General features: G+C 41.9%; 1 protein-coding gene across 1 annotated transcript in view; it reads left to right on the plus strand.

The window, feature by feature from the left end:
- The window catches only part of SLAMF1 (signaling lymphocytic activation molecule family member 1), a 40,197-nt gene that overhangs the window by 9,544 nt on the left and 4,637 nt on the right, over positions 1-26,016 (plus strand). The window contains exons 2-5 of the mRNA XM_055583849.1: positions 365-703; positions 2,632-2,916; positions 16,178-16,276; positions 20,742-20,815. Coding sequence (XP_055439824.1) covers positions 365-703; positions 2,632-2,916; positions 16,178-16,276; positions 20,742-20,815 — 797 coding nt within the window. The remainder of the gene's footprint in view (positions 1-364; positions 704-2,631; positions 2,917-16,177; positions 16,277-20,741; positions 20,816-26,016) is intronic.

Raw genomic sequence — 26,016 nt, forward strand, 5'->3', positions numbered from 1 at the left:
TGAGAAGTCTGGCTGAGGAATTAATCTGGTTACTAGTTATATGACTTTAGGCATGTCATTTAACTTCTGTATGCCTTAGGTGCCTTAACTATAAATCTGAGTTGATAGAATTCCCTCCTAGATCATAGAGACCAAGTAATGTAGTTAGTCTATACAGCTCTATCACAAGACTTCCACTGGGACTTTTTAAATACTGAGAATGCAGTGATATCCTCACGACAGTCCTTATAAACTACTAAGAATCTGGCAACCCCAGGGATTGGCCAAGAGGAAGAGAGAGACGCTCCAGTCTGTTTTTCCTGATGCACGGACGTAAGTCTCAAAGCTTCTATGATCTGATACTTCCCTCTCCTTCTTTCCACAGGTGAGGGTTTGACCAGTTCCACAAAGACGATTCTCGGGCAGCTGGGAAGCAGCGTGCTGTTGCCCCTGGCATCTGAGGAGATAAGTAGGAGCATGAATAAGAGCATCCACATCCTTGTCACAATGGCAGAATCACCCAAAGACACTGTCAAGAAGAAAATAGTGTCCCTAGATCTGCGGAAAGGTGGCTCTCCACGTCTGGAGGACGGCTATGAGTTTCATCTGGAAAACCTGAGCCTGAGGATCCTGAAGAGCAGGAAGGAGGATGAAGGCTGGTACTTTATAAGCCTGGAGGAAAATGTTTCAGTCCAGCACTTTAGCCTGCAGCTGAAGCTCTATGGTAATGACGGTGGCTTCCTTGGCCCACAAGGAGTGCCAAAGTGCCTTGCCTAAGAATTCAAGCTTCTCTCAGAAGCAAAGGGTGTTCAGAATTGGAAGCAACTTGAAAGACATCTCAGTCTAGGGTTAAACAGGGTTTCAGGGAAAAGTTTGAGAGGTTCACTAAATTGGTCCAAATTGCACATTAGTAATAGCTGATTAGCACTAGTTACCTTTACCCCCATTTTCTAAAGGAAAGGAGCCCAGCTGCCTGTATGCTAGAGGGCCCGGAGCCCCAAGAGTCTCAATTTACAAATAAGATTTTGTTTGAAAATAGTGGGTTTTTCTTCTGATTTTTAAAAATTTGAATACCACTGATCAAGCAAAACCTCTCTTTCATAGGCGAGGACACTGAAATCAAGAGATAAGTGGTTTGCACGTGCCCACTCACATCTGCGTAGGTGGTTCACTACACTAGGGGTCCTGGGAGAAGGAGAGCTGAAACTCAACCCACACACCACTCACCAAGCCCTGCATCCTGGCAGAGGATTGCATCTATCTGGTGGAAGAAGTATAGTTTTCTCACTTAAACAAAGGCCCTGGTTGTAAAAAAAAAAAAAAAAAAAAAAAAATCGCCTAGTTGCAGAACTTAAACTAAAACCTAGGTCCATCTGAATCCAAGGCCAGTGTTTTGTTTTTGTTTTTTTTGTTTGTTTTTTAGCCTCTTTAACTGCCAGCCCCTCTTGAATGCGCCCAGAGTTTGTCTCTTCAGTCCCAAAGCTCCTTTGAATTCCCAGGGATCCTGGCAGCCATGTGTGGTGTCCTGCTTCTAGATGGGTCAGGAAGCCCCACACACACAACATTTCTTTAAAATTCTCAGGTACCACAAGACGACACTTCCCTCCCTGGCCTTCCCTTGGTATCTTCCCTTTAAATGTCTGCAGAATTCCCACAGCCCTTCACCAGGTATCAGCGCGTTCTGATCATTCCAGTAGTGTCCCCAGGGCAAGGCTGCTGTAAGCACGAAGGTTACACATAGGTTTTCTAGAACGATTCACTGTCTTTGTCACATCTTATCATATTTTATGATCAAATTCTCACCTTAGAAAATATGTTCTCTGCAACCATGGTATTCTCTCAAGTCAAAGAAAGAGGCTGGATTTTGGAATCAGACAGACATACTTTCAGATCTCAGCTTGGCTGTTAAAAGTTGAGTGGCATTATGTAAGACACTCTACCTCTCTGGGACTCAGTTTCCTCATCTATAAAATGAGAATAATTAGAACTAGGATAATAATTGTTGAGAAAGTTATTGAAAAGATTAAAGAACATGATGAGTGTGAAATTCTAGTATTCTGCCTGTCCTATAGTAGTTACTAAATAAAAAGGACTTTCCCTTTTCCTTTGCCAATTTTACATCATTAGAGTGAAAAAGTTTGGTAAGGCCTGTGGCTATCCCAAGTTCAGACATCCTAAAGCACTTGCTATACACACACACACACACACACACACACACACACACACACACAGTACAGATGAAATCCCACCACTGAAAAGTCATTCTTTTAGATATAGAAGGTAATACTTTAGCCAAGGACATTCAAACCCATGGGGAATTAGCTGAGAGCAAACTCCCCAGATGGAATACAGGAGAGCAACCTAAATTAAAAACAAGAGGAATGCAAGGGGAGCCCTAACAGTCTTGGTGGGAGGGAACTAAAAGACAATATTTCTCTTCTCTGTTTTATCCCTGGTCCTGGAAAGGAGTATAGAGGGGTAGTAGGGGGAGGGAAGGTGCGAAGTAGTAGGTTCCTATTAGAAATATATTACACCACAGATCCATAGGGAGGGAAAGATGCTGTTAGGTTGCATTTTTTCTAACAAAAAGGTTAAATCACCATTCCAGAGGATTCATTTCAGTGATGGCTCCCTTCCTCCCCCTTTTGACAGAGCAGGTCTCCACTCCGCAAATTAAGGTGTTGAACACCACCCAGGAAGATGGGAACTGCAGTCTCATGCTGGCCTGCATGGTGGAGAAAGGGGACCACGTGACTTACAACTGGAGTGAGGAAGCAGGAGTCCCCCTACTGAGTCCCACCAATAGCTCCCACCTCCTGTATCTCACTCTTGGCCCTCAGCATGCCAACAACATCTACATCTGCACTGTGAGCAACCCCATCAGCAACAGCTCTCAGACCTTTATCCCTTGGCCCAGTTGCAGTTCCAGTCCCCCAGGTAAGTGTCTGAGAGGCAGCTGTTACGCCACATTAATGATATGGACTCAGTCCCCACCTGGACCAATGCTCTGCTTCCGTAGCCATGGCCTTCACCTTAGGAACAACACTTTATATTTTCTCTATGGTTTGTAAAAGCCTCCCGTGTGCATTCAGTGAGTGGCTACTCTTCATAATGAGCAAGGTGTCGTTATGCTCCATTCATAGTTGAGAAAACTGGTGAGAAATGATGGAACTAGACCCAGAGCCCTGGGTGAACCCTCCCCTCCCCTCCTGCCTTGGCGCCAACCTACAAGGCTGGCGGGGTAAGGAAGTGTGGGCGGCAGGTCCTGACTCCCAATTCATGCTCCACTAAGAGTGGGATGGTTCTATACCATCAATAAGTATTTATCAGTCACCTGTGCTGTAGGAATTTGGGAACAGATATGACATACAACCTCTGCTGTCCAGATAGTACATGAAACATGTGCTCAATACTGAAAAGCAAGATGTAACAAAGGGAAACATTTTATGAAATGGACTGTGACTCCCACAGCAGGTCAGAGGGTCAGGGGAGTCAGATCTCTGACTAAGACCTGGACTGTGAAGCTTGGGAAAGTGGTAAGTCATAGAGCACTTTATTGTTGAGAAAGCATTTCAATTGCATGATCTCTTTTGTTCCTCACAATGGCCTTATCAGATAACTGTTGGCATCATCCTCATTTTATTACAGATTAGGAACTTGAAGCTCATAGCCTGTAAGAACCCTTCTCAAGTTTTTTCAGCTTATGAATGGTAGTCAGAACCTAAACCTAGATCTTCTGACTAATCTTTTTCTGGAAAGATAAAGCATCATTATTCTGTTATCAAAAGGAAGGAAGGGCTGATTAAGTAAGCCCATCTCACCACTTGAGACTGGAAACAGACCACTGAGCCTTTTCTCTAAGATCTTGTGTCCATGCCTCAGGTAGGTTCAGGGACAGAAGAACCAGTGTGCTGGCCCTGCCAGTCATTACCTGTGCCCTGACATTCTTCCTTCTGCATCCACTGAGGGTAAACAGGAATCATTCTAAGGAGACTCTTGCCCACAGTAGACTTGATGTATATTTGGAAGGCTTTTCCAGATAACCAAGGATCTGGGGACAGGGGAATCCAGCCAGGTCATGCCCTTCAGCATAGCATATCCAGTCAGCAACTCCCCTGAGGTATTCCAGATGGACTGCTGGGGAAATCCACCTGCCTTCTGCATCTAAGAGCTCCTTGGTGAGCCTCACCCACTGCATGTTACCTCCCCCAGCCACTCATGGCAGAGTGGGCTACCTGTCCACTCACATGAGGTGTCTGGCTGCTTGCCTACCTTGCACATGAACCATATTCAGAGGTTCTCCCCCGGTTCAGACCTCTCTCCCTGCCCACAGCTATTCAGAATGGGCTGGTGGGATCAAGACAGCAGTCTTTCATGAGTGTAGAGTTTACAGAATGTAAACTCTAGGGGATCACAGACCCTTCATCCCTGCCTGACCCTGATCTCAGGTGCCTGCACCCCATGTCTCCACTCAGAGTCCCCACAGACATTGCGCCCACGCTGAGGGGGATCCAAAGTGTGCCATCACAGAGCTACCACCCTGATTCCAGCTACTGTCCTCTTTCGCCTGGTTTTCTACAATAGCCTTCTTCCTGGTCTCCCTGCTGCCACCCTTGGCCCCTGCAGTCGGTTCTCTACCAGCAGTCAGAACTAACCTTTGAAAACAGTACCACGAGGAGCATCGTTTTCTGTTTGGATTACTATCGGATCTCAAGTGTCACAGACCAAGCCCGATACATAGCAGAGATCAAACCCTGAGCCTTTGGAGTGGGAGCACATTCTCCAAGACCCTAGACCAGAGAACTAACCCTAGGGAGTATCAAATAGTGAAAACTCACAAAAGGAAACCACTTGAATACAAGACCCAGCATCACCCAACCACCAGTAGCAGCCTGTGCAGGACACCTCATCTAAAGAACAAACAAAACAAAAATACAAACCCAATCATCAGAAAACAAGATTACTGCCTCACTCAGCCTTGCCCATCAGAGGAAAAACAAACAAAAACTCAGCACAAATCTCACCCTATATGAAGCTTACACAAACCACTGGACCAAGCTTAGGAGGGCAGAAATCAAAAGGAAGAAAGAATTCAACCTTCTTCAAGGAAAGAATTCAAATTTACTTGAAGCCTGGGAAAAGGAAACCTCAAACACAGTAAGTTAAAAGAAAATAATGAAAAGGCAGAGAAATACTACACAAATGAAGCGACAAACTAGAAACACATAAGTCCAAATAAATGAAGAGGAAATAGACAAACTACCTGAAAAAGAATTCATAATAATGATAATAAAGTTGATTAAAAACCTTGAAAATAAAATGGAGAAAATGCAAGAATCAATTCACAAAGACCTAGAAGAATTAAAGAATAAACCTACAAAGACAAACAACACAGTTACTGAAATTAAAAATACTCTGGAAGGAATCAGTAGCAGAATATCTGAAGCAGAAGAGTGAATCAGTGAGCTGGAAGATAAAATGGTAGAAATAACTTCTGAAGAGCAAAATAAAGTAAAAAGAATGAAAAGAACCGAGGACAGTCTCAGAGACCTCTGGGACAATATCAAACACACCAACGTTTAAATTATACGGGTCCCAGAAGAGGAAGAGAAAAAGAAAGGGTATGAGAAAATTTTTGAAGAGATTATAGTTGAAATTTCCTCAACATGGAAAAGAAAATAGTCAATCAAGTTCAAGAGGCACAAAGAGTCCCATACAGGATAAACCCAAGGAGAAACATGCCAAGACACATACTAATCAAACTAACAAAGACTAAACACAAAGAAAGAATATTAAAAGCAACGAGGGAGAAGCAACAGGTAACATACAAGGGAAACCCCATACACTTAACAGCTGATCTTTCAGCAGAAACTCTGCAGGCCAGAAGGGAATGGCAGGATATATTTAAAGTACTGAAAGGGAAAAATCTACAACCAAGTTTACTGAACCTGGCAAGGATCTTATTCAAAATTGATGGAGAAATAAAAAGCTTTTCAGACAAGCAAAAGTTAAGAGAATTCATTACCACCAAACCAGCTTTACAACAAATGTTAAAGGGACTTATATAGTCAAGAAATACAAGGGAAGGAAAAAGATCTACAAAATCAACCACAATTAAGAAAATAGCAATAGGAACATATATGTCAATAACTACTTTAAATGTAAATGGATTAAATGCTCCAACAAAAAGACACAGAATGTAAACTCTAGATCTCTAGATTTGTGTTACCCTTGTTACTTACAAAGATAAGCTGCTTATCCTAAGACTCAGATTCTTTATCTAAAATAATACCTGAAAATTTTTCTTGACTATGTATCAATTATGTGGACTCTCATTTAATCCTCACAGCAACCAAATAGTATTAATATCCCCACCTTACAGATGAGGAAACAAAGATATGCAAAAGTCACACACTGAGCAAGTGGTAGAGTTGAGTTGTCTGATCCTGAAATCCTCATGGGTACTATCAGAATAGATAATACACTTTTAAAATGCCTTATAAATCATAATAAATATGTGTGTTTTTCCTTTGTGGCTGAGAAAGTGGTAGCCCTCACCTCAGCACAGCCTTCTCTGGTCGTAGCAACCCTCTTAGGGCACCAAATGTTTTACCCTGACCCATCTCAGAAAAGAAGAATAATTCTCTTCATGTTTCTCAGTATGGTTTAACAAGAATTTACTTAAAGCATCTCAAAGTCTTGGCCATAAAGCTTCTGCTAGAGGCACTTAGCTCAGAACATTCTTAAAAAAACATATAAAGGGACTTCCCTGGTGGTCCAGTGGTTAAGACTGCACTTCCACTGCAGAAGGCATGTAGCTCAGAGGATAAAGCATCTGCCTGCAATGTGGGAGACCCGGGTTTGATCCCTGGGTCAGGAAGATCCCCTGGAGAAGGAAATGGAAACCCACTCCAGTACTCTTGCCTAGAAAATCCCATGGACAGAGAAGCCTGGTAGGCTATAGTCCATGGGGTTGCAAACAGTTGGACATGACCGAGCGACATCACTTTCTTTCTTTCTAGGGAACTAAGATCACACATGGCACATGACATGGCCAAAAAATAAAATAAAAATTGAATATAAAATTTTTAAAAAGGAAAGAAAAAAGAAACATGTAAAGATGTTTGAGTGGTCCATCTAAACCACTTTGAGGACTGAGTATGCACTAGTGTGACCAGATTTACTGGATATGGAGCAGGCCTTCATGAGATGGGGAAGGTCAAGAAGCAGCAGAAACATGGAACCATGGGAAAACCCTGTCAGGACCTCAATTCGGGCGTTAAGGCAACTACTCAGCAGCCATTACACTTTCTTGGACCTCTGTTTCATTATATGTAAACTGAAAAGGGTAAACTCCTGAAGTTCTTTCCAGAGTAAATAGTCTATAAGTCCATTTGTATGTACGTTGATAAGAAATGCTAATGAAGGATTACCAAGGTATATATTTGCTAGGGGTGTTGTAAAAAGGTGCTGTAAACTGAGTGACTTACATAACCAAAATTTATTGTCTCACAGTTCTGGAGGCTAGAAGTTCAAAATCAAAGTGTTAGTAGTGTTAAGTTTCTTCTGAGGGCCATGAGGGAAGGAGCTGTTCCATGCTTCTCTCCTTGGCTTGGAGATAGCTGTCTTCTCCTTTTGTCTCTTCACATTGTCTTCCCTCTCGGCGTATATCTGTCCTAATTTCCCCTTATTAAAATGACACCAGTCATATTGGATTAGGACCCACCTGTAATTACTTTCAGAGAAGGCAATGGCATCCCACTCCAGTAGTCTTGCCTGGAAAATCCCACGGATGGAGAAGTCTGGTGGGCTGCAGTCCATGGGGTCGCTAGGAGTTGGACACGGCTGAGCGACTTCCCTTTCACTCTTCACTTTCATGCATTGGAGAAGGAAATGGCAACCCACTCCAGTGTTCTTGCCTGGAGAAGCCCAGGGATGGGGGAGCCTGGCGGGCTGCCGTCTCTGGGGTTGCACAGAGTCGGACATGACTGAAGCAACTTAGCAGCAGCAGCAGCAGTAATTACTTTGCTAGGGTTGCCATAACAAAAACACCACAGGTGAGGTGGCTTAAATAAGAGAAATTTACTTTCTCACAGGAGAAAGGAGGCTAGAAGTCCAAGATCAAAGTGTTGGAAGGGTTGATTTTTTCTCTGAGGCCTCTCTCCTTGGCGGTAGATGGCTGTCTTCTTGCTGTGTCTTCATGTGGTCTCTGCATGCTCATCCCCAGTGACTCTTTGTATGTCCAGATTTCCTCTTACAAGGACATTAGTAAGATTAGATTCAGATCCACCCTAATGACCTCATGTTAACTTGATTACCTCTGTAAAGACCCAGTCTCCAAATAAGGTCACATTCTAAGGACTTCAACATATGAATTTTTGGGGAAACACAGTCAACCCATAACACAAATAGAGATCCCCTGCCCTGCCTCCAGGGATGGGGAACCACAGCATTCGAGAACCAAATCACACAGCTAGACTGTGGCATGCCATTTTCAGTACACCAGATTGCCTAAATATGGAAAACAGAATTTTATTATTTCGTTGATTTGGGTTTGCAAAGGAATATCACTAATTTTTAAAATACCATACTTGGTTCAATAAACAAAATATTACTGAGATTCTGCTATGTTCCAATGGTGTGCTAGATGCTGAGAACACAAAGACAAAAAAAAGATACACTCTTTGCTCTTAATAAAGGCATAGCTCTATAAGTAACTATTATTCCAGGTTAAGTAGTATGATAGGGGCAAAACAGAAATATGTGCAAGTTAACCCAGAGAAGGGAATGATTGACACTGTTTCAGGGAATCAGAAAGAGCATCACGGAGAATGTGACACAAACTAGGTTTTGAAGAATAAATAGAAATTACCCAAGCAGATAAGAGAAAGACACTCAAGGCAGAGAGAAAAGCAGATATAACTGGGCCTTGTTCTGTATTGTCCTATGGTATTCTGATGGGAACTAATAGATAGTTTTAGATAGAGGACTAATGTGATTAGTTTTGCATTTCAGAGAGAATTTCCAGTGGTGTGGACAGTAGACTGTGGTGGGGAAGAAGCAGAAGGAAAAGAAACTAGCTGTGGGGAGGGCCCATTATTGCAGTCACCCATCAAGAGATGATGAGTCCTGAGCCAGAGCACTGGCTGCTCCTTTAACAAAGATCCCATTCAAGGGAGGGAAATCCCAGCCTTGGGATGATGTGGTGGGGTATGAGGATTTACTAGATGTCTGTTTGTCTTCTATAATAAGGACAGTGATCTTGAGACATTTTTCACTTTCGTTAATGAGAAATTCAAATGGTAATGATGTGATGAAAGCAAATGTGACATGATGTCAGTACTGGTTCTCACCACACAAGGACATATTTGTTTCTCAAGATCTTTTTTTCCTAACAGTTGTCCAGGCTCTCCACCATATATTCATCTTTATTCCAATTGTTATCTCACTGTTTTACAGCAAGAAATACCTTCATATCTATTGTTATGAAGCCTCTTTACTACAAAGTACTTTCTTAGTGGCTCAGTGGTGAAAAAAAAAAAATCCACCTGCCAGTACAGGAGATGCAGATTCAATCTCTGCGTCAAGAAGGTTCCCTGGAGACGAAAATGGCAACCCATTCCAGTATTATTGCCTGGGAAATCCATGGACAGAAGAGCCTGGCAGGCTACAGTATACAGGGTCCCAAAGAGCTGGACATGATTTAACAACTAAACAACAACAACAAAAACAAATCCAGGGATGCTACCAAGCCTTCTCCTAGGTCATGTCAATGTGGGCCAGCACTGGACAGTGAGTGACTTGCTGCCATCCTTCATGACTGTGATCTGAAATAGTTCTGTCTGTGCAGTAATGAGTAATACTAAACCTTAAACAGTTGAACTCAGAGGGAATGCCCCTGGGAGCTCATTTTGAAAAGAGGACCCCTTTCAGTAGATTAGCAAAACGTTGGCTCAGCAAGTCTAGGTTAGCTCCGTGGAAGGAAAATCTGACGCCTGCCAGTGAGCTCCGGGGGCTCCCCCTTTCTAACAAGGCCATCTCATCAAAAGGGAGCTCCCACTGTTACTGCGTCATCTAGCTGTTCTGTGTACAGGCAAGTCCCTCTCCCTGGTACTCCCAACCCGGGAAGAATGGCAACAATCCTGGAAGGATGAAACCTGTCCCTTCTCACAGACCAGAGCCCTGTCACTTGGCCACACCTGCTACACAGGAAGCTGAGAAATGTAGTCCTTAGCTGGGCAGTCATGTGACTGGACAAGACTTGCTTTGTCGGGGAAGGATGAAAATGGGTTACACCCAGTAGTCCCTGCAACACGATGCTGGGTGGGATAGGCAAGTGTAAGGGATTTTTCCGGAAGCTGAGAACTCTGTGTAATAATCTTTACTTGGGTGGTGCCATATCTTAAATTAGTGTATGGTTTGGGACCACCCTCCCCCCACTCCCAATTCTGAGAGGAAACTGCCACCAACAAAAAGGTGTCTCTTGAAGATGATTGACTGCTTCAAGTTGATGTGCTTCAGGCAGAAGGCCTTACTGACAGAACCACATGAAAGGCAGGAAAGAGATATGGCACCCTCAGACCGTTATATTAGCATCTCGGTATCTCCTGGGGTGAGCTACATTTGTTTCTCAGATTCTTTTTATTTTCTTCTTTATCTCCCTTAAACAATTAGAGTTTGGGGACTTGAGAGAGACTTTTGTGTTTCTGTGGCAGCAGACTTTCAGAGATACATAAAAAAGGCCCTTCAGCCTTTTCCTTAGAGGCGTGGCTACCTGCCAAGTTATCAGGTTTGAACCACAGCCAATCAAATAGAAGACCAAAGGATGGAAACTCATGCAAAGAACTCTTCATAAATGGCACTGGAGTTCTCAACCAGCCTGCTCAGCTGTCTCTAAGAGGTTCCACGGAGGGGGAAAGTCCTAAGTCTCCTCTTTAAGAATGTTCAGGGACTTCCCTGGCAATGGTTAAGACTTTGCCTTCCAATACATGGAGTGTGGGTTTGATCCTTGGTTGGAGAGCTAAGATCCCATGTGCCTTTGGCTAAAAAACCAAAACGTAGAACAGAAACAATATTGTAACAAATTCAATAAAGCTTTTTTTTAATGATTTTTAAATTTTTTAAAAAAAAGACTGTTCAGATAAGGATTCTTTTTGGACGAAGAATGGGACCTGTGGACCCCAGAACAATGTTGGTCTGATTTCTGAGCATCGTCATCCTGAGGGGCCTCACTATATGACTGAGCGAAAAGAGGGAGAGCAAAAAGAGCCAGAGTCTCTGCTACAGGAAGTGGTGGTTTGAAAATGGGAACACAGATGGTGCTGAGAGCACAGATGCACACCTTCTTTCTGGTTCCATTTGGCTGTAATAAAGCACTGCCAAGTAGGTCATTGATTGTTCCCTTCTACTCCTGCCTTGGGCCATTCAGAAGGTGACCCTGCATTCCTTCTGAGACCTTCTTATACTTTTGTGTATGTGCATGTATGCTCAGTCATGTCCAACCCTGTGCAACCCCACAGACTGTGGCCCTCCATGCTCCTCTGTCCATGGAATTTCCCAGCAACAATACTAGAGTGGGTTGTCATTTCCTCCCTCAGGGGATCTTCCCGACCCAGGGATCAAACCTGTATCTCCTGTGTCTCCTGCACTGGAAGGTGGATTCTTTACCACTGAACTTAGAGTTCTGATAATTCTTAGCCAAAGGGTATATGATAGTCTTCTCCAAACTTCATTCTATGGCTCCTAATTTAATTTAACTTAAATCACTTGTCCATCACATGCATATTGAGTGCCCCCTGCCCTATACTGTGTCATGTGGAAAGAGGAATGCATGTGAAGCATAAGGTACAGGGTCTACCTTCAAGGAGTTTACCATCTAGATAGGACTCCTACACCTTACTGGGTTAGAAAAACATGATCATATTAAAGAAACCACTATTAGAATTCCTCTTTGGGAGGGAACAGAGCTTCTTTAGGATAAAGAGCTTCATAAATGCTCTATGAAGAGTGTAAGCTGCTCTTTATGGAGAGCAGAAGATAAGACCTCCCTCCCCCAAAGAATCCAGCTGTAGGTTAAATACTTCTGTGTTATAATGGGGGAAGGTGTTGTTTGTGTAGATATAGGAAAAGAAAGATAGGGTCTGAGCCTCTCATGTGTTAGAAAGCTTCCCTTTTCACGATGGAATCTGCTCCTTGTGAACTTTCAAATCTACAGTAGAGGATTCGAACCCACGACATTCTCTTTGTTTGTATGTTTTTGCTACACCACACAGCATGCAGAATCTGAATTCCCAGACCAGCTACTGAGCTCATGCCCCCTGAAGTGGAAGCATAGAGTCTTAACCACTGGATCACCAGGGAAGTCCCCCAACAAAATTCTTAGTATAGATTTTTTTGGTTTTATTTTTTGTGTGTGTGGAAATGGGTGAAGGCACTGAACCTTGCACTCAGGACAGCTCAGACTAGAGGGCTGCAGGAAAGAAATTAAAGAGATCGTGGGCATCCCGACCCCCACAAGCTATAGAAGTAGCTTTTTGTTGTCCATATTTATTTAAATTCCCAAAGGCAGTCCGTGACAGTTAGTTTCCATATGCATATCATAATTGAATAAGAGCACCAAAAAGGTGAACACCAAGTGTAGAAGCTACACCTGGGAAGTGTGTAGTGAATAAACATCAATTCCGCTTGCCTTGGGATTCCCAGGTGGTACTAATGGTAAAGAACCGGTCTGCCAATGCAGGAGATGCAGGTTTGATCCCTGGGTCAGGAAGATCCCTTGGAATGAGGGCATGGCAACCTACTCCAGTATTCTTACCTGGAGAATATCCATGGGATGGAAAATCTCATGGACAGAGGAGCCTGGTGGGCTATAGTTCTTAGGGCCGCAAAGAGTCGGACACAACTCTTTGTTGTGATAAATCGGAAGTGATTTATCATGCACGCACCATATGCTAGATTCTAGGCGTTGCTCTAAGCACTTTCCATGTTATTTCATTGGTTCATCAGAACAATTATGCGAACTGAATATTTTTATGTTTGTTTTGACATTGAGGAAACAGGGACCCCAGAGGGTATGAGGCCTCTGGAGGTCACAGAGCTATCAAGTGGTAGACCCAGAATTTGAGTCCATCTGTCTGGCTCCAGGTGCCCTCCCTGAAGACAAGTCTCCACAGCAAAGATAATTTTAAGATGTAGGACATAAATCAAGAGGCTTCAGAGTCCAAAGGAGAGGGAAGAATGGGAGCTCAAGTGGAAGGAAGAGTTACACAGAGGAGTTAAGCTTGGCCTGGGGCCAGGGCTAGGCAGGCGATGGGACTAGTGAAGGTGCAGTGGGAGGAAGCAGAGGCGAGACACCTGCAGATGTGGGATGAAGGTTGGTGAGGGGTGAGCTGGGACCTCAGAGAGCTTTTGACTCAGAACATCTGCCAGGCATCCTACCCTTCTGCTGCTATCATTGTAAGAGGCCTCACCTCCATAGGCTAAAACAAACTGTGAAGCCTTCAGGTCTCTTCTCACCTGTTTTGGCCATTGCCTTCTTCTGTGACTCTAGGTATGCTGGCCTGGGTCTCTGTTTTCTCAAAATAAAACTAGTGAGCTGAGTCAGATAAGCTCTGTAATTCCTTTAAAGTTAAAAAAAAAAAAGTCTGTGGTCCTATAACTTACATCCTCCAATAGATTCATATTAATTTGTATCCAAAGATTAAGGGGGAAATTAGGGCTTATGAAATGTCTTTCAGGACTGTGACCAGGTTGCCTTTCCGATGTGGCTGACCTGGCAGAAGGGGGTCATGTATGTCATAGGACAAGAGGAGCAGATAGCTTTCATCCTCCTGAGACCCTGAAAAGAAAGAGAGAGCAGTTGCTATTATGTCCTCTGGGCCAGTAATATGCCCCAGTTATATTTAGTTTATGTGAGTAGGTAGGTGGCTGGGCTGTCACAGCGGAAGGAACTCTCATTTGGCAGCTGACTTATACACTTATGTCATCTTCTATTTTCTAGTTTTACTTTAATTTATTTAGCTATCTTGCTATTTTCTAGTTTTAGGTACACCACCTTATTGGTTTTATTTTTATATAAAAGAAATTTGAAAGAAATGCTATTTTTTAAATTCACTTATGTAGTTGCAGTGCTTGTTCTGTTGTTTTAGAAGGTCTCAAAACACACGAGGGAAGAAAAAAGAGGAAATAGTCTTGAAATATTATGTGCTACCATAACCATTTACTGGGCCCATCCCATGGGTTGAAGAAACCTGGAGGTACTTAGGCTGCTGGCCCTGCTTCTTTATCTTAGGATTTGAAAGGTTTCTCTATGAGTTTTCTGGTGTTGGCAACATAAGCACTAAATAATCAATCTGTCACTGTTCCTCAGATACACACACACACACACATACACACACGTGAAGTGGGCTCTCAGCAGCCCTCAGCCATTCAGGCTAGAGCTGTTGACAGGGCAGCTCCAGCTTCCGCAGTGACTTTGTACTCACATTTCAGGCTTTATGTAAATTTAGAAGCCTTCCTACAACTCTGCTTGCACCCTTGCTTTTTGACTGGGGGTCATGAGACTGCTAAAATTGTTATCTGGCTGAGTTAAAATATGTTTAGTTCTGGGAAGAAACTCTATAATCAAGATGCTTACAAAACCCCAGTTCAGTGGGATTCCCTGGGATGACTTGATGTGTTAAAGACCTAGAAAGAAAAGAATCTTTTCAAATCCTGGAGGCAACTTCTGCTCATCTATCAGGCCCAGTTGGATCTTGGCAGGATGCATTTTACCATTTTGTTGCAACTTCAGGCTCTATCTCTGGCCAACTCTGTAAATGTCTGAATTGTGTCTGTAAGTACCCTGCCCTTCTGTCCTCTACTTATTCCTTTCTTCCAGTTACTGCCCAACAAATCTATCACAGGTTTAACAACAATCAGCCTGATTCCACAATCATCTTTACAAGTTACCCTTACTCATTAATGTAACAGTACCTCCTGCTGTCTTTCTATCTAGAATGTGAATGCTATTACTTCACTTAGAAACATAGTGCTTTGGGTTGTCAGCCACTGTTCATTACCCTGATGTAACTTAACCCCAAGCCCATGCATCTCCCTGACTCTCCAAGAAGTCTGTCTTCAATATTCAGCCATGTTTCTACTCTTAGACCAACCTATAGTTCTCAAGGATCTCTGTGCCCTCTTCCTTATCCACAAAATGGGAGTAATGAGTATCTACCTCATAGGATTGCTTTGAGGATTAAATGCATTAATAGACAATGCACTAAAAAATGCTTGGTCCATTGTAAATGTTCAGTAATTATCTATTATTATCTTTTTGAGCTAAATGTCTTATTTATTAAGATGCTGCTCCTGGTTCAGAAGGATTTGGTAAAGGAGGGAGAGGAGAGAAAACAATGAAAACTGGCTCTCTGATTTTTAACTTAGTGACTGGTAGTCTAGTGCTAATATTAAATGCGGGAATGATTCAGAGGAAAACTACATGCTTTTCTTTCAGTTCAGGTCTAGTTGGTTCAATACAATTATTTGCATGGAAGGACAATAATAGCACTACTGTGTTTATTTTAAAAGTAAAGTAGATCCTCCTTCCTCCTGGTGTCTCATGAGAACTGTGTGGGAGTGCGGGGACAGCATGTGGAGCCATCCTGTTCTTTTTATTTATTTTTTTTTTAAGGATTTTTATTTTATTTTATTTTTAAACTTTACATAATTGTATTAGTTTTGCCAAATATCAAAATGAATCCGCCACAGGTATACATGTGTTCCCCATCCTGAACCCTCCTCCCTCCCCATTCCATCCTGTTCTTTTTACCAAAATGGATACAGGACACATTAGAAATTTACAAACAGAGAAACCTAGCAGAGAGATTGACTTAGGAAAAAACAAAGATAAGTTTAGCTTTACTCATGTGGTAAAATGTCTCAAGTGAAGTGAAAAATAGAACGTCTGAGTAGAAGAGTCTTTACAGAAACTAGGTGTATGGAAGTCAAGTATAGTGATGGAAATCAGGATAAGGAAACAGATCTGGAACTCTTCAGTGGGCTAAATTTGATCTCTAAAGCTATGAGAATTAATGTCTCTCTTGAGAAAGAACATAGGCAGAAAACATGAGACTAGGTCTCCCCACTTCTGCGTGGGATGTTTTTAAACTCACAGCACTTTTGAGTTTGCCCTTTAACTTTTTTTTTTTCCCCCCAGAATCAAGACAATGGGGACTATATGTTGGGCTCTTCTTAGGGAGCATCGTTGGCATTATCATGATTCTCCAAGTGGTGATACTACTGTTGAGAAGAAGAGGTAGGTGCCTGACAACAAAGAGATTCTTATCAGACTCCCTGTGGTAAGCAAGGGACCTCTCCCCATGAGCACTTGCTCTCACCACTTTGGCTTTCTGCAGGGAGCAAGCGCCTTTGCAAAAACACTAAATAAACATATCCTGAGACTTTGTTTAATTCAGTCTCATTCAACATGTCTTGCTTGACCCCCCCCCCACCACCACCACCACACTAGTCTATAGGGATGAAAGGAAAGATGAACCACAGATATCTAACACAGGAGACATTACACAGATAATTTAAATTCAGTATGACTAGCACTGCAGCTGAGGTGTGTATAGGATGCTGAAAGGGGCCAGATAAGAGGCTTAAACTAGGAGCAGAATTCAGAGGAGTCTTGGATCTTGTTCAAGTGAAGCTATATCTACTGACTGATGAAAAGAACCTTATAGTAAGATGTTTTTACCCAAGGGTTGAAACCTTTCTATAATTTCTTTTTACACTTAAGATATGTCCCTCTGAGACTTAGCAATGGTGTAACCAAGGCACAGAGAGGCTAAGTGACTCCTGCAAGGTCACCCAGCTGGTTGGTGAGGGAATCAGAACTGCAACCATGTTTTTCAACTCCCAGGGTATGTTCCTCTGGGAAGGCCCACAGGTCATCAGAACACAGCAGAGGGAACACAGTTTACTACGATTTAGCACATGTTCTGACTCACCTTGGTCAACCGTGCAATCCATGAGGTCGCTTAAAGCCAAACTAAATAGTTACAGAAAGTCACCCAGGGTGGACTGAAACACTTAAGGTCCAATGATTCCCTTGAAGTTTCAATGCCAAGCGTTAGTATCTCCTGGCGTCCACGCTGTCCTGTGATTCAATATCTCAAGGCCATGTGCTCTCCTTGGCCACACTACCCACCACCCGCCCACGCTAGCAGCAGAAGCTCCTGCTCCGCAATCGGGACAGGTCCCCAAGTCGGTCCGCCCACGGGGAAGATGGAACTTGATCTTCACACCACAGATCTGATGGCCAATCTCATTCTCAAGCAGATTAATGTTCTCCACATACAACCTTCTTGGAAAAGCCCTACCTCAGCACTCTTATGTTGGTTTTGCTTATATTAAATAATCTAGGTCATAGCAGGCCACCTACCTTGTCTCATTTCCTCCATCTAAGAGGTAGCTGGGGAGGAACTGGGAGGGGGTGGGGCGATTCAGACAGACACAATGAAAGCTTATGGGGATGAGGCAGGGTAGCCACTGTTGGCTAAGACGATGAAGCAGCACTGAAATACTAGCAATGAGAAAACTGAGATTAACGAATCTGCATTAACCCTGCTGGCGAAGGCTCTGGGATCCTAACTCACACTCTTTCCTCCGCTACATGCTGCTATCGCGTGGTTGCCTCTGAAGGGACTAGTACTCCCCACCCCGCAATAATTCTCTATCACTTTTCCCAACACACATACCCATCCTTGTTTCTGATCACTGTGTATTCTTTGTAAGCCAGGAACATGCAAAAATCTTGCCTTAAATCTGTGGTTAAAACCTATGCTCAATTACCGTAACCCCATAAGACTTTGTTCAAGAGATTTTATTGGCAACTTCTACCAGCGTCATTTCCAGAATGCAGTCCATGTGAAGCTTTTCAAATGGACTCTCTGGAAATTCCGGGCTCAGGAGGTACGTTGGGTAAGAACAGAGATTTTAGCCTTCAAATTCAGACTTTGCCACTTATGAGTTCCGTGATCAAACAGATAATCTAACTTCTCCTCTGCAAAATGGGGATAATAATACATACTTCATGGCGTTTTTGTGGGGATTCAAGAGTCAATACCAGAAAGCACTGATAAATGATGGATAATAGATGGATAAATAGATGGATCGACACATAACATACACACACAAATAAACAGTGTTTAACGCAGGCTGCTGCTGCTGCTAAGTCGCTTCAGTCGTGTCCAACTCTGTGCGACCCCCATAGACTGCAGCCCACCAGGCTCCGCTGTCCCTGGGATTCTCCAGGCATTACTATTTAAATCCTGTTGCCAGCAGAGGGCAGCACTGGAAGGCTCTGGGACGGGCACAGAGAGCGGATTTAAAGTATCAATACTTGAGGTTAGGGTAGCATGAGACAACTTAACGCCACAGGTAAGAGTTGAAAAAGAATAGTAGACAGTCCACTCCTTTATTTTACAGTGATGGTAGGAGAAGATATCCATTGAGATGACAAGTGCTAATGCCACACAACTAGTGAGGACTAGAAGGTAGATGCTGCAATTCTAAGGCCGAGAACTTTTTCATTAGATCTTAAGGTCTCAGTGACTAGAGTTGAGCTGACTCATGAAAACTTGTCCCTGCATTGAGGAAAAAATGCATGAGACTGAATTATCTTGATCCAGCAGTCTTTTTGAGAAGCAACATACAGCCTTTTGCATCTCTCTGACTGTTTAAGACTGTCCCCTCTATTGTAATTTTCAGCTTGAGCTGACCTGAAAGACTGAAAGTCCTTAAGGGCCAGAATTGATTCTGTACCATCTCTGTTCCCCTACAACACCAAGGATAGTACTGAGTGAGGGTTATAACTGTGCAGACACTCCAGATTTGAACTGAAAGGATGTATTTCACGGAACTAACTTGCAATCCTTCTGTTATCTCCTCTGATCACCCCAACCTCTATTCTCCATTCCCGTATCCAAACACATGCACACTCCTCAGCCAATTATCCACTCAGACCAAAAAAGGGAAGTTGCAACCATCAGGAAGGTAAGCACTCCATGCCCACACCCACACAGGAAAACCATATTTTGGTTTCTTTGAATTCTCTGAGCTTCTCCTGGGGCTGCCCATCATTTCCTCCCCAAGGGTCACACCCTCAAGCAGCACGTTCCACCACCTTTATCACGAACATACACACAAGGCCTTTTCCTTCAAAATAAAAATATACCTCTCCTAAGTGCTATTTCCTCAGAGACATGTCTAGTTTTTTAAGAGAATAAATTAACTGGTGTTAAAATAAGTCTACCCTAAAGACTGTGATTTCCTGTGTGTTAAGCCCCATTGCTTTTGCTTGGACTTTGCAATAGTCCCCAAAACAGGCATCCTTGCTTCTGTTTTTTCCCTCCATCATTCTCACTGCTACATGATGCATGCAAGGAATACCATGAAACATCAGAAAGAATGAGATTGATCTACTGCTTTAGCAAGGAAAATGTCCTCAATATATGGTAAGGGAGAAGGTCGGGTTACAGAGAAGTGTGTATGGAATGACCATATTTGCATTAAAAAAAATCTATACAAGTGTCCAGAACCACACTGTCTAATTTGGTGGTCACCAGCCACATGTGGCTATTTAAATTTAAATTAATTAGAATTAAATGCAATTGTTTTAAAAATTTTTTGAAGTATAGTTGATTTATAATATGGTGTTAATTTCTGCTGCACAGCACAGGGATTCAGTTCTGCATTTATGTACATTCTTTTTCATAGTATTGAAAGCAATTTGAAATTGAACCAAGTTGAACTGAAGGTTCAATTCCTCAGTTGCATTAGCCTCAGCTCAAGTGCTCAGTAGTCATGTGAGACTTGCGGCTACTTAGATTGCTGACAGGGAATATTTCCATCATCAAAGATGAAGTTCTATTGTACAGAGTTCATCTGGAAGGAGATACATCAAACTGTTGAAAATTATTACTTCTGAGAATGAAATCATACTGGTTACTGAGTGAAGGAGGAAGGAGGAAGTACTTTTTGCTCTCTACTATTTAAATTTTTGTAGCAATGAATTATTTCTATAGATTTAAAAAGAAAAAAGTTTAAAACTATTTAAAAATTTAAATGTTCTGCAGCATATTAATTTTCATAGACCCTGGACTTTGAGGGGGGAAAAAAAAAGATGGTAGGCATTAGAATGACATGGCAGCTTTATTCCAAATAGTCCCTGGCAGATCATCCCTCTTACACCCCTCCCACTACACATCTACCGGTTCCCCAGAAACAAGGAGGTGAGAAAGCTGTGAATGAACCTCTATAACTGAAGAATACAAAAGAGGTATAAATAACTTTCCATACCCTTAAAAAACTTGAAATTCTAATAGGAGACTAGACATGCACATCAAAGAATAGAGAGATCAAAATAATCAAATGGCATATCAATCACACCTAACAATTACATGTAACACTATGTGCCAGGCACCGTCCTATACACTTTACAGGTTATATCTCATGTAATCATCACAACAGCCCTGAGAGGCAGGTATTTCATTTTCATTTTACAGATAGGGACATTAGGCCCAGAGAGATCAAGTGACTAACCTAATGTCATAGGACAAATGTGCACGGGATTTGGGACTCAATGCTTTTTTCTATGGTACTCCTGGGGTAGGTGGGTATGCACCAAGATGCAAAGACCAGAGAAGTCTGAGCAGAGAGTTCATGCTGGAAACCAGAGAGAGAGAGACATAACACTTATGGTTTCTTTTCCCCAGGTAAAACAGATAATTACCAGCCAACAACGGAAGCAAAAAGCCTTACTATCTATGCCCAAGTCCAGACATCAGGTGTAAGTTCTATACTTTGTTTGTCTGGGGTGGACCTGTCATGTTTCCCATGGACTCCCTGGCCAGTCAGTTCGCTTTTCATGCCCGACATTCATTGTTCTACATGAGTTATGAAGCAGAAGAAATTTGGAAAGCAGAAGGCAAGAACAAGAGCTCTCTAAAAGGGCAATAAACTTCAGTGTCAGATGGGATGATTTATTATTTGAAATGATAGGAAACACTGGGTACTTTTCTAGCCATCTGTTTCTTCACAGGAAAAAAGTGAGGACACTAGAAACATGTAATGTATGGCTCCTTCCCTCTCTGGCATTTTAGGAGTTTACAGTTCCATGTTATCAAACTTTTTCCTTCTCTAAGGAAAAGGATGCAGCTTAAGGAGAGAGGGAATGGTTGAGAAAGGCTATTGTGTGACATGTTGGTCTGATCCAAGTTTAAGAGTTTGCAAACATCAAAGAGATAAAGAAGGAGGATCTTGAGGATTCTGCCTAGAGAGTGGTTGGTGAGATGGAAGAGGGTATGTAGGCAGGAGATGAAAGCAGAACTGTGATGGAGTGATGGTTGGATTGAAATGGAAGAGCTGGATTTTAAAAAAGAGTCAAGATAAAGTTGAGCAGATATGTTAGAAGTAAGAGGGTGGCTAAAGGATAATGGTTAGATATGAAGATATTACATCTCTGGGAGTTGGTGGTGGACAGGGAAGCCTCACGTGATGCAGTGCATGGGATCGCAAAAAGGACACTTCTGAGTGACTGAACTGAACTGATGAAGATATTATAGTTTTTCAGAACTGAAAGCAATTCTAAGTGATGTAAAGGCCAGAATCTGACCTTTAGGCTGTAGGGGAAGGCAAATTCTTGAGTAAAAGATGTGAAGGTAAATACAGTTTTGATTAACACCTTGGGAAATTGCATCAGATGACAGTAAATGCATTTCTGTAAGCCAGAGATTAACTCTTGGACAAAAATCTTCTTTCTGCTGTCCCCTAGAGGCCTGGAGGATTTGTTTCACAGGCCATGACTACCACTGAGAACCAAACTCCGTTTAAATATATGAGTCCCAAGAGCAACCTCTTTTGCATATACTTTTAGGTAATCAGGTTCACATTTACCATGGTGCCTTCCCTATCTATTTGATCCCATGTTGTTAGCATCTCTTTTTACTCCCTGGTGGCTCAGATGGTAAAGAATCTGCCTGCAATGCAGGAGACCTGGGTTCAATCCCCGGGTACAGATGATCTCTGGGAGGGGGAAATGTCAACCCACTCCAGCATTCTTGCCTGGAGAATTTCATGGACAGATGAGCCTGGCGGGTTACAGGCCATGGGGTCGCAAAGAGTCAGACACAACTGAGTGATTAACAGCATGACATGCATACTAAACAGTGCACAATCTGTAAATGTCACCTCAATGAATTATCCCATCTTCATATCCAATAAAGCCTTCTCATCTTGTTTTCCTTCAAGAGTTTTGACTATCCTTGTCCCTTTGTACTTTCATATGTATTTTAGAATCAGCTTCTCAAGCATCATAAAAAGAGGAAAAATCCTATTAGGATTGCACTGAATCTGCACATCTATTATATTTGAGGAGAAATTATATCTCTCAGTGTTGAGTCTTTTAGGACCATAAAACTAACCCCTAGATCAAGGAACAGAACATCATCTGGACCCCTAGAAGCCCTTGTATGTCTCCTAATCACTCTCTTCTCTCTCCTCCTCAAAGATTCCTTATCCCTACTTCCTAAAAATAAAGTTTACTCTTTTTTTTGACTTTATAAAAATGGAATCCTACAGTATTTTCCCTTCTATGTCTGGTTTCTTTTACTTAATATTACCTTAATAAGATGCATCCATGTCTTTGAGCTTAGATACAATGCATTCATATTCATTGCTTTATGGTATATTGATATATGCATATACTAGAGTTTATTTTTCCAATCAACTATTGATGGACATTTACTTTATTTCTAGTCTGAGGGATTATGAAAACTACAGCTATTCATATTCATATGTATGCTTCTTGGTAGATATGTGCACATATTTTTGTTGGGGATGTGTCTAGAGGTAGAATTGCTAAGTCATACAGTATACATGTCTTCAAATTGACTAGACAAGGCCAAGCTGTATTTCAAAATATGTATATCAATTTACTTTTTTGCACCTGTATACCAGAGTTTCAGCTGTTACACATTCTAATCAAAACTTGATGGCGGTGTTGTTTAATCGCTAAGCTGTGTCTTACACTTTGCAATACCATGGACTATAGCATGCCAGGCTTCCTTGTCCTTTGCTATATCCTGGTGTTTGTTGAAATTCATGTCCACTGAGTCAATGATGCTATCTAACCATCTTATCCTCTGCCACCCCCTTCTCCTTTTGCCTTCAATTTTTCCCAGCATCAGGGTCTTTTCCAATGAGTTGGCTCTTTGCATTAGTTGGCCAAAGTATTGGAGCTTCAGCTTCAGCATCAGTCCTTCCAATGAATATTCAGGATTGATTTCCTTTAGGATTGACTGGTTTGATTCTTTGCAGCCCAAGGAACTCTCAAGAGTCTTCTCTGGCACCACAAGTTAAAAGCATGAATTCTTTAGTGCTCAGCCTTCTTTATGGTCCAAATCTCACATCCATACATGGAAAAACCATAGCTTTGACTATATGGACCTTTGTTGGCAAAGTGATATCTCTGCTTTTTAATACACTGTCTAGGTTTGTCATAGCTTTCCTTCCAAGGAGCAAGTGTCTTTTAATTTCATGGCTGCAGTCATCATCTGCAGCGATTTTGGAGCCTAAGAAAATAAAATCTGTCACTGTTTCCACTTTTCCCTACTATTTGCCATGAGGTGATGGGCCTGGATGCCATGATCTTAGCTTTTTGAATGTTGAGTTTTAAGCCAGCTTTTTTCACTCTTATCTTTCACCTTCATCAAGAGGCTCTTTAGTTCCTCTTCTCTTTCTGCCATTAGAGTGTTGCCATCTGCATATCTGAGGTTGTTCATGTTTCTCCTGGCAATCTTGATTCCAGCTTGTGATTCATCTAGCTCAGCATTTCTCATGATGTACTCTGCATATAAGTTAAATAAGTAGGGTGACAATATATAGCTTTGATGTACTCCTTTCCCAATTTGGAGACAGTCCATTGTTCCATGTCCAGTTCTAACTGTTGCTTCTTCATCTGCATACAGGTTTCTCAGCAGACAGGTAAGGTAGTCTGGTATTCCCATCTCGTTAAGAATTTTCCACAGTTGGTTGTGATTCACATTGTCAAAGGCTCTAGCCTTGTCAGTGAAGCAGAAGTAGATGCTTTTCTGGAATCCCCTTGCTTTTCTCTAGTGTTGGCAATTTGATCTCTAGTTCTTCTGCCTTTCTAAACCCAGCTTGTACATCTGGACATTCTCTAGCAAGTTTTACCTTGCTAGCATGTGAAATGAGTGCAACTGTGTGGTAATTTGAACATTCTTTGGCATTGCCTTTCTTTGGGATTGGAATGAAAACTGACCTTTTCCAGTTCTGTGACCACTGCTGAGTTTTCCAAATTTGCTGATGTATTGAGTGCAGCAGTTTAACAGCATCACCTTTTAGGATTTGAAAGAGCTCACCTGGAATTCCATCACTTCCACTAACTCTGTTCATAGTAGTGTTTCCTAAGGCCCACTTGACTTCACACTCCAGGATGCCTGGCTCTGGGTGAGTGACCACACTATCATGATTATCCAGGTCATTAAGACTTCTTTTGTATAATTCTGTGTATTCTTGCCACCTCGTCTTAGTCTCTTTTGTTTCTGTCGAGTCCTTGGCATTTCTGCCCTCTCTTGTGCCCATCCTTTCATGAAATGTTCCCTTGATATCTCCAGTTTCCTTAAAGAGACTTCTAGTCTTTCCCATTCTATTGCTTTCCTCTATTTCTTTGCATTGTTCACTTAAGAAGTCTTTCTTATTTATTAGCCTTTTAAATTTTAGTCATTCTGTTGGATACCATTTTTATAGTTTTATTTTGCATTCCACTAATTATTAAGCAAGTTGAACAATTTTTCATATTGTTTATTGCCATATTAATATCCTCTTTCTTAAAGTGGCTGTTAAATCCCTTACCCATTTTTCCTTTGAGTCTCAGTCTATCTGGGGTGGGATTATCATAAGATACTTAAATATTTTTGGCTTTTTGGCAGTTGTGTGTTAGCAGATAACTTCACTCTGAAATTTCCTTTACATTTTGATAAAGGAACAGTCTCAATTTTTCCATAGAACAATTTGGTAATCTCTTCCTTTGTAGATAAAACTTTTTGTATTCTGGTTAAGAAATTTTGAAGATATTCCAGTTAAGAATATTAGAAGATATTCTTCTACAGTCTTCTACAAACAGTGTGGTTTATCTTTTAAACTTATGTCTGTTATGTATCTGAAAATGATTTTTTGAGTATGGTATGAGATGGGTTGTTTTATATTTTTCCACATGGATATCTTATTGACTATATTTAAAAGACTGTTCTTGACCCACTGCAGAGCCACATCATTATAAATCAAGGGTCCGTATATGTGTGGATCTATTTTGAAGTTCTCTATTCTGCTCCACTGTTCTATTTCTTTACACTTGTACCAGTACCATACTGTCTTTACAAACCTGTGCTTACAGATTTATTATAAATCTGTGGTTCACATGGTAAAGAATCTACCTGCAATGCAGGAGAGCCAGGTTCCATCCCTGGGTCAAGAAGATCCCCTGGAGAAGGGAATGGCAACCCACTCCAGTATTCTTGCCCAGAGAATCCTATGGACAGAAGAGCCTGGCGAGCTACAGTTCGTGGGGTTGCAGAGTCAGACATGACTGAGTGACTAACACTTTCTTTCTTTTCACTTGTTCTCCTTCAAGTTCTTGGCCATTTTTCAGTTCAGTTCAGTCGCTCAGTCGTGTCCGACTCTTTGCGACCCCATGAATCGCAGCACTCTAGGCCTCCCTGTCCATCACCATCTCCCGGAGTTCACTCAAACTCATGTTAGTCCTTTGCATTTTCATCTATATAGTTTAGATTCAATTTTCAAGACCCTTAAAATTTTGCTGGAATTTTAATTAGAACTGCAGTGATCAACTTGAGAAGACCATGTATGTTTTAATACTGAATTTTAAATTCACAAAATGTTATGTCCTTTCCTTTATTTAGATCTTCTTTAATTTCACCCAGTTACTGCTGAATTATCTTCTACAACATT

This window comes from Bubalus kerabau, chromosome 6 (genome assembly GCF_029407905.1).
Source record: "Bubalus kerabau isolate K-KA32 ecotype Philippines breed swamp buffalo chromosome 6, PCC_UOA_SB_1v2, whole genome shotgun sequence".
Classification (NCBI taxonomy): Eukaryota; Metazoa; Chordata; class Mammalia; order Artiodactyla; family Bovidae; genus Bubalus; species Bubalus kerabau.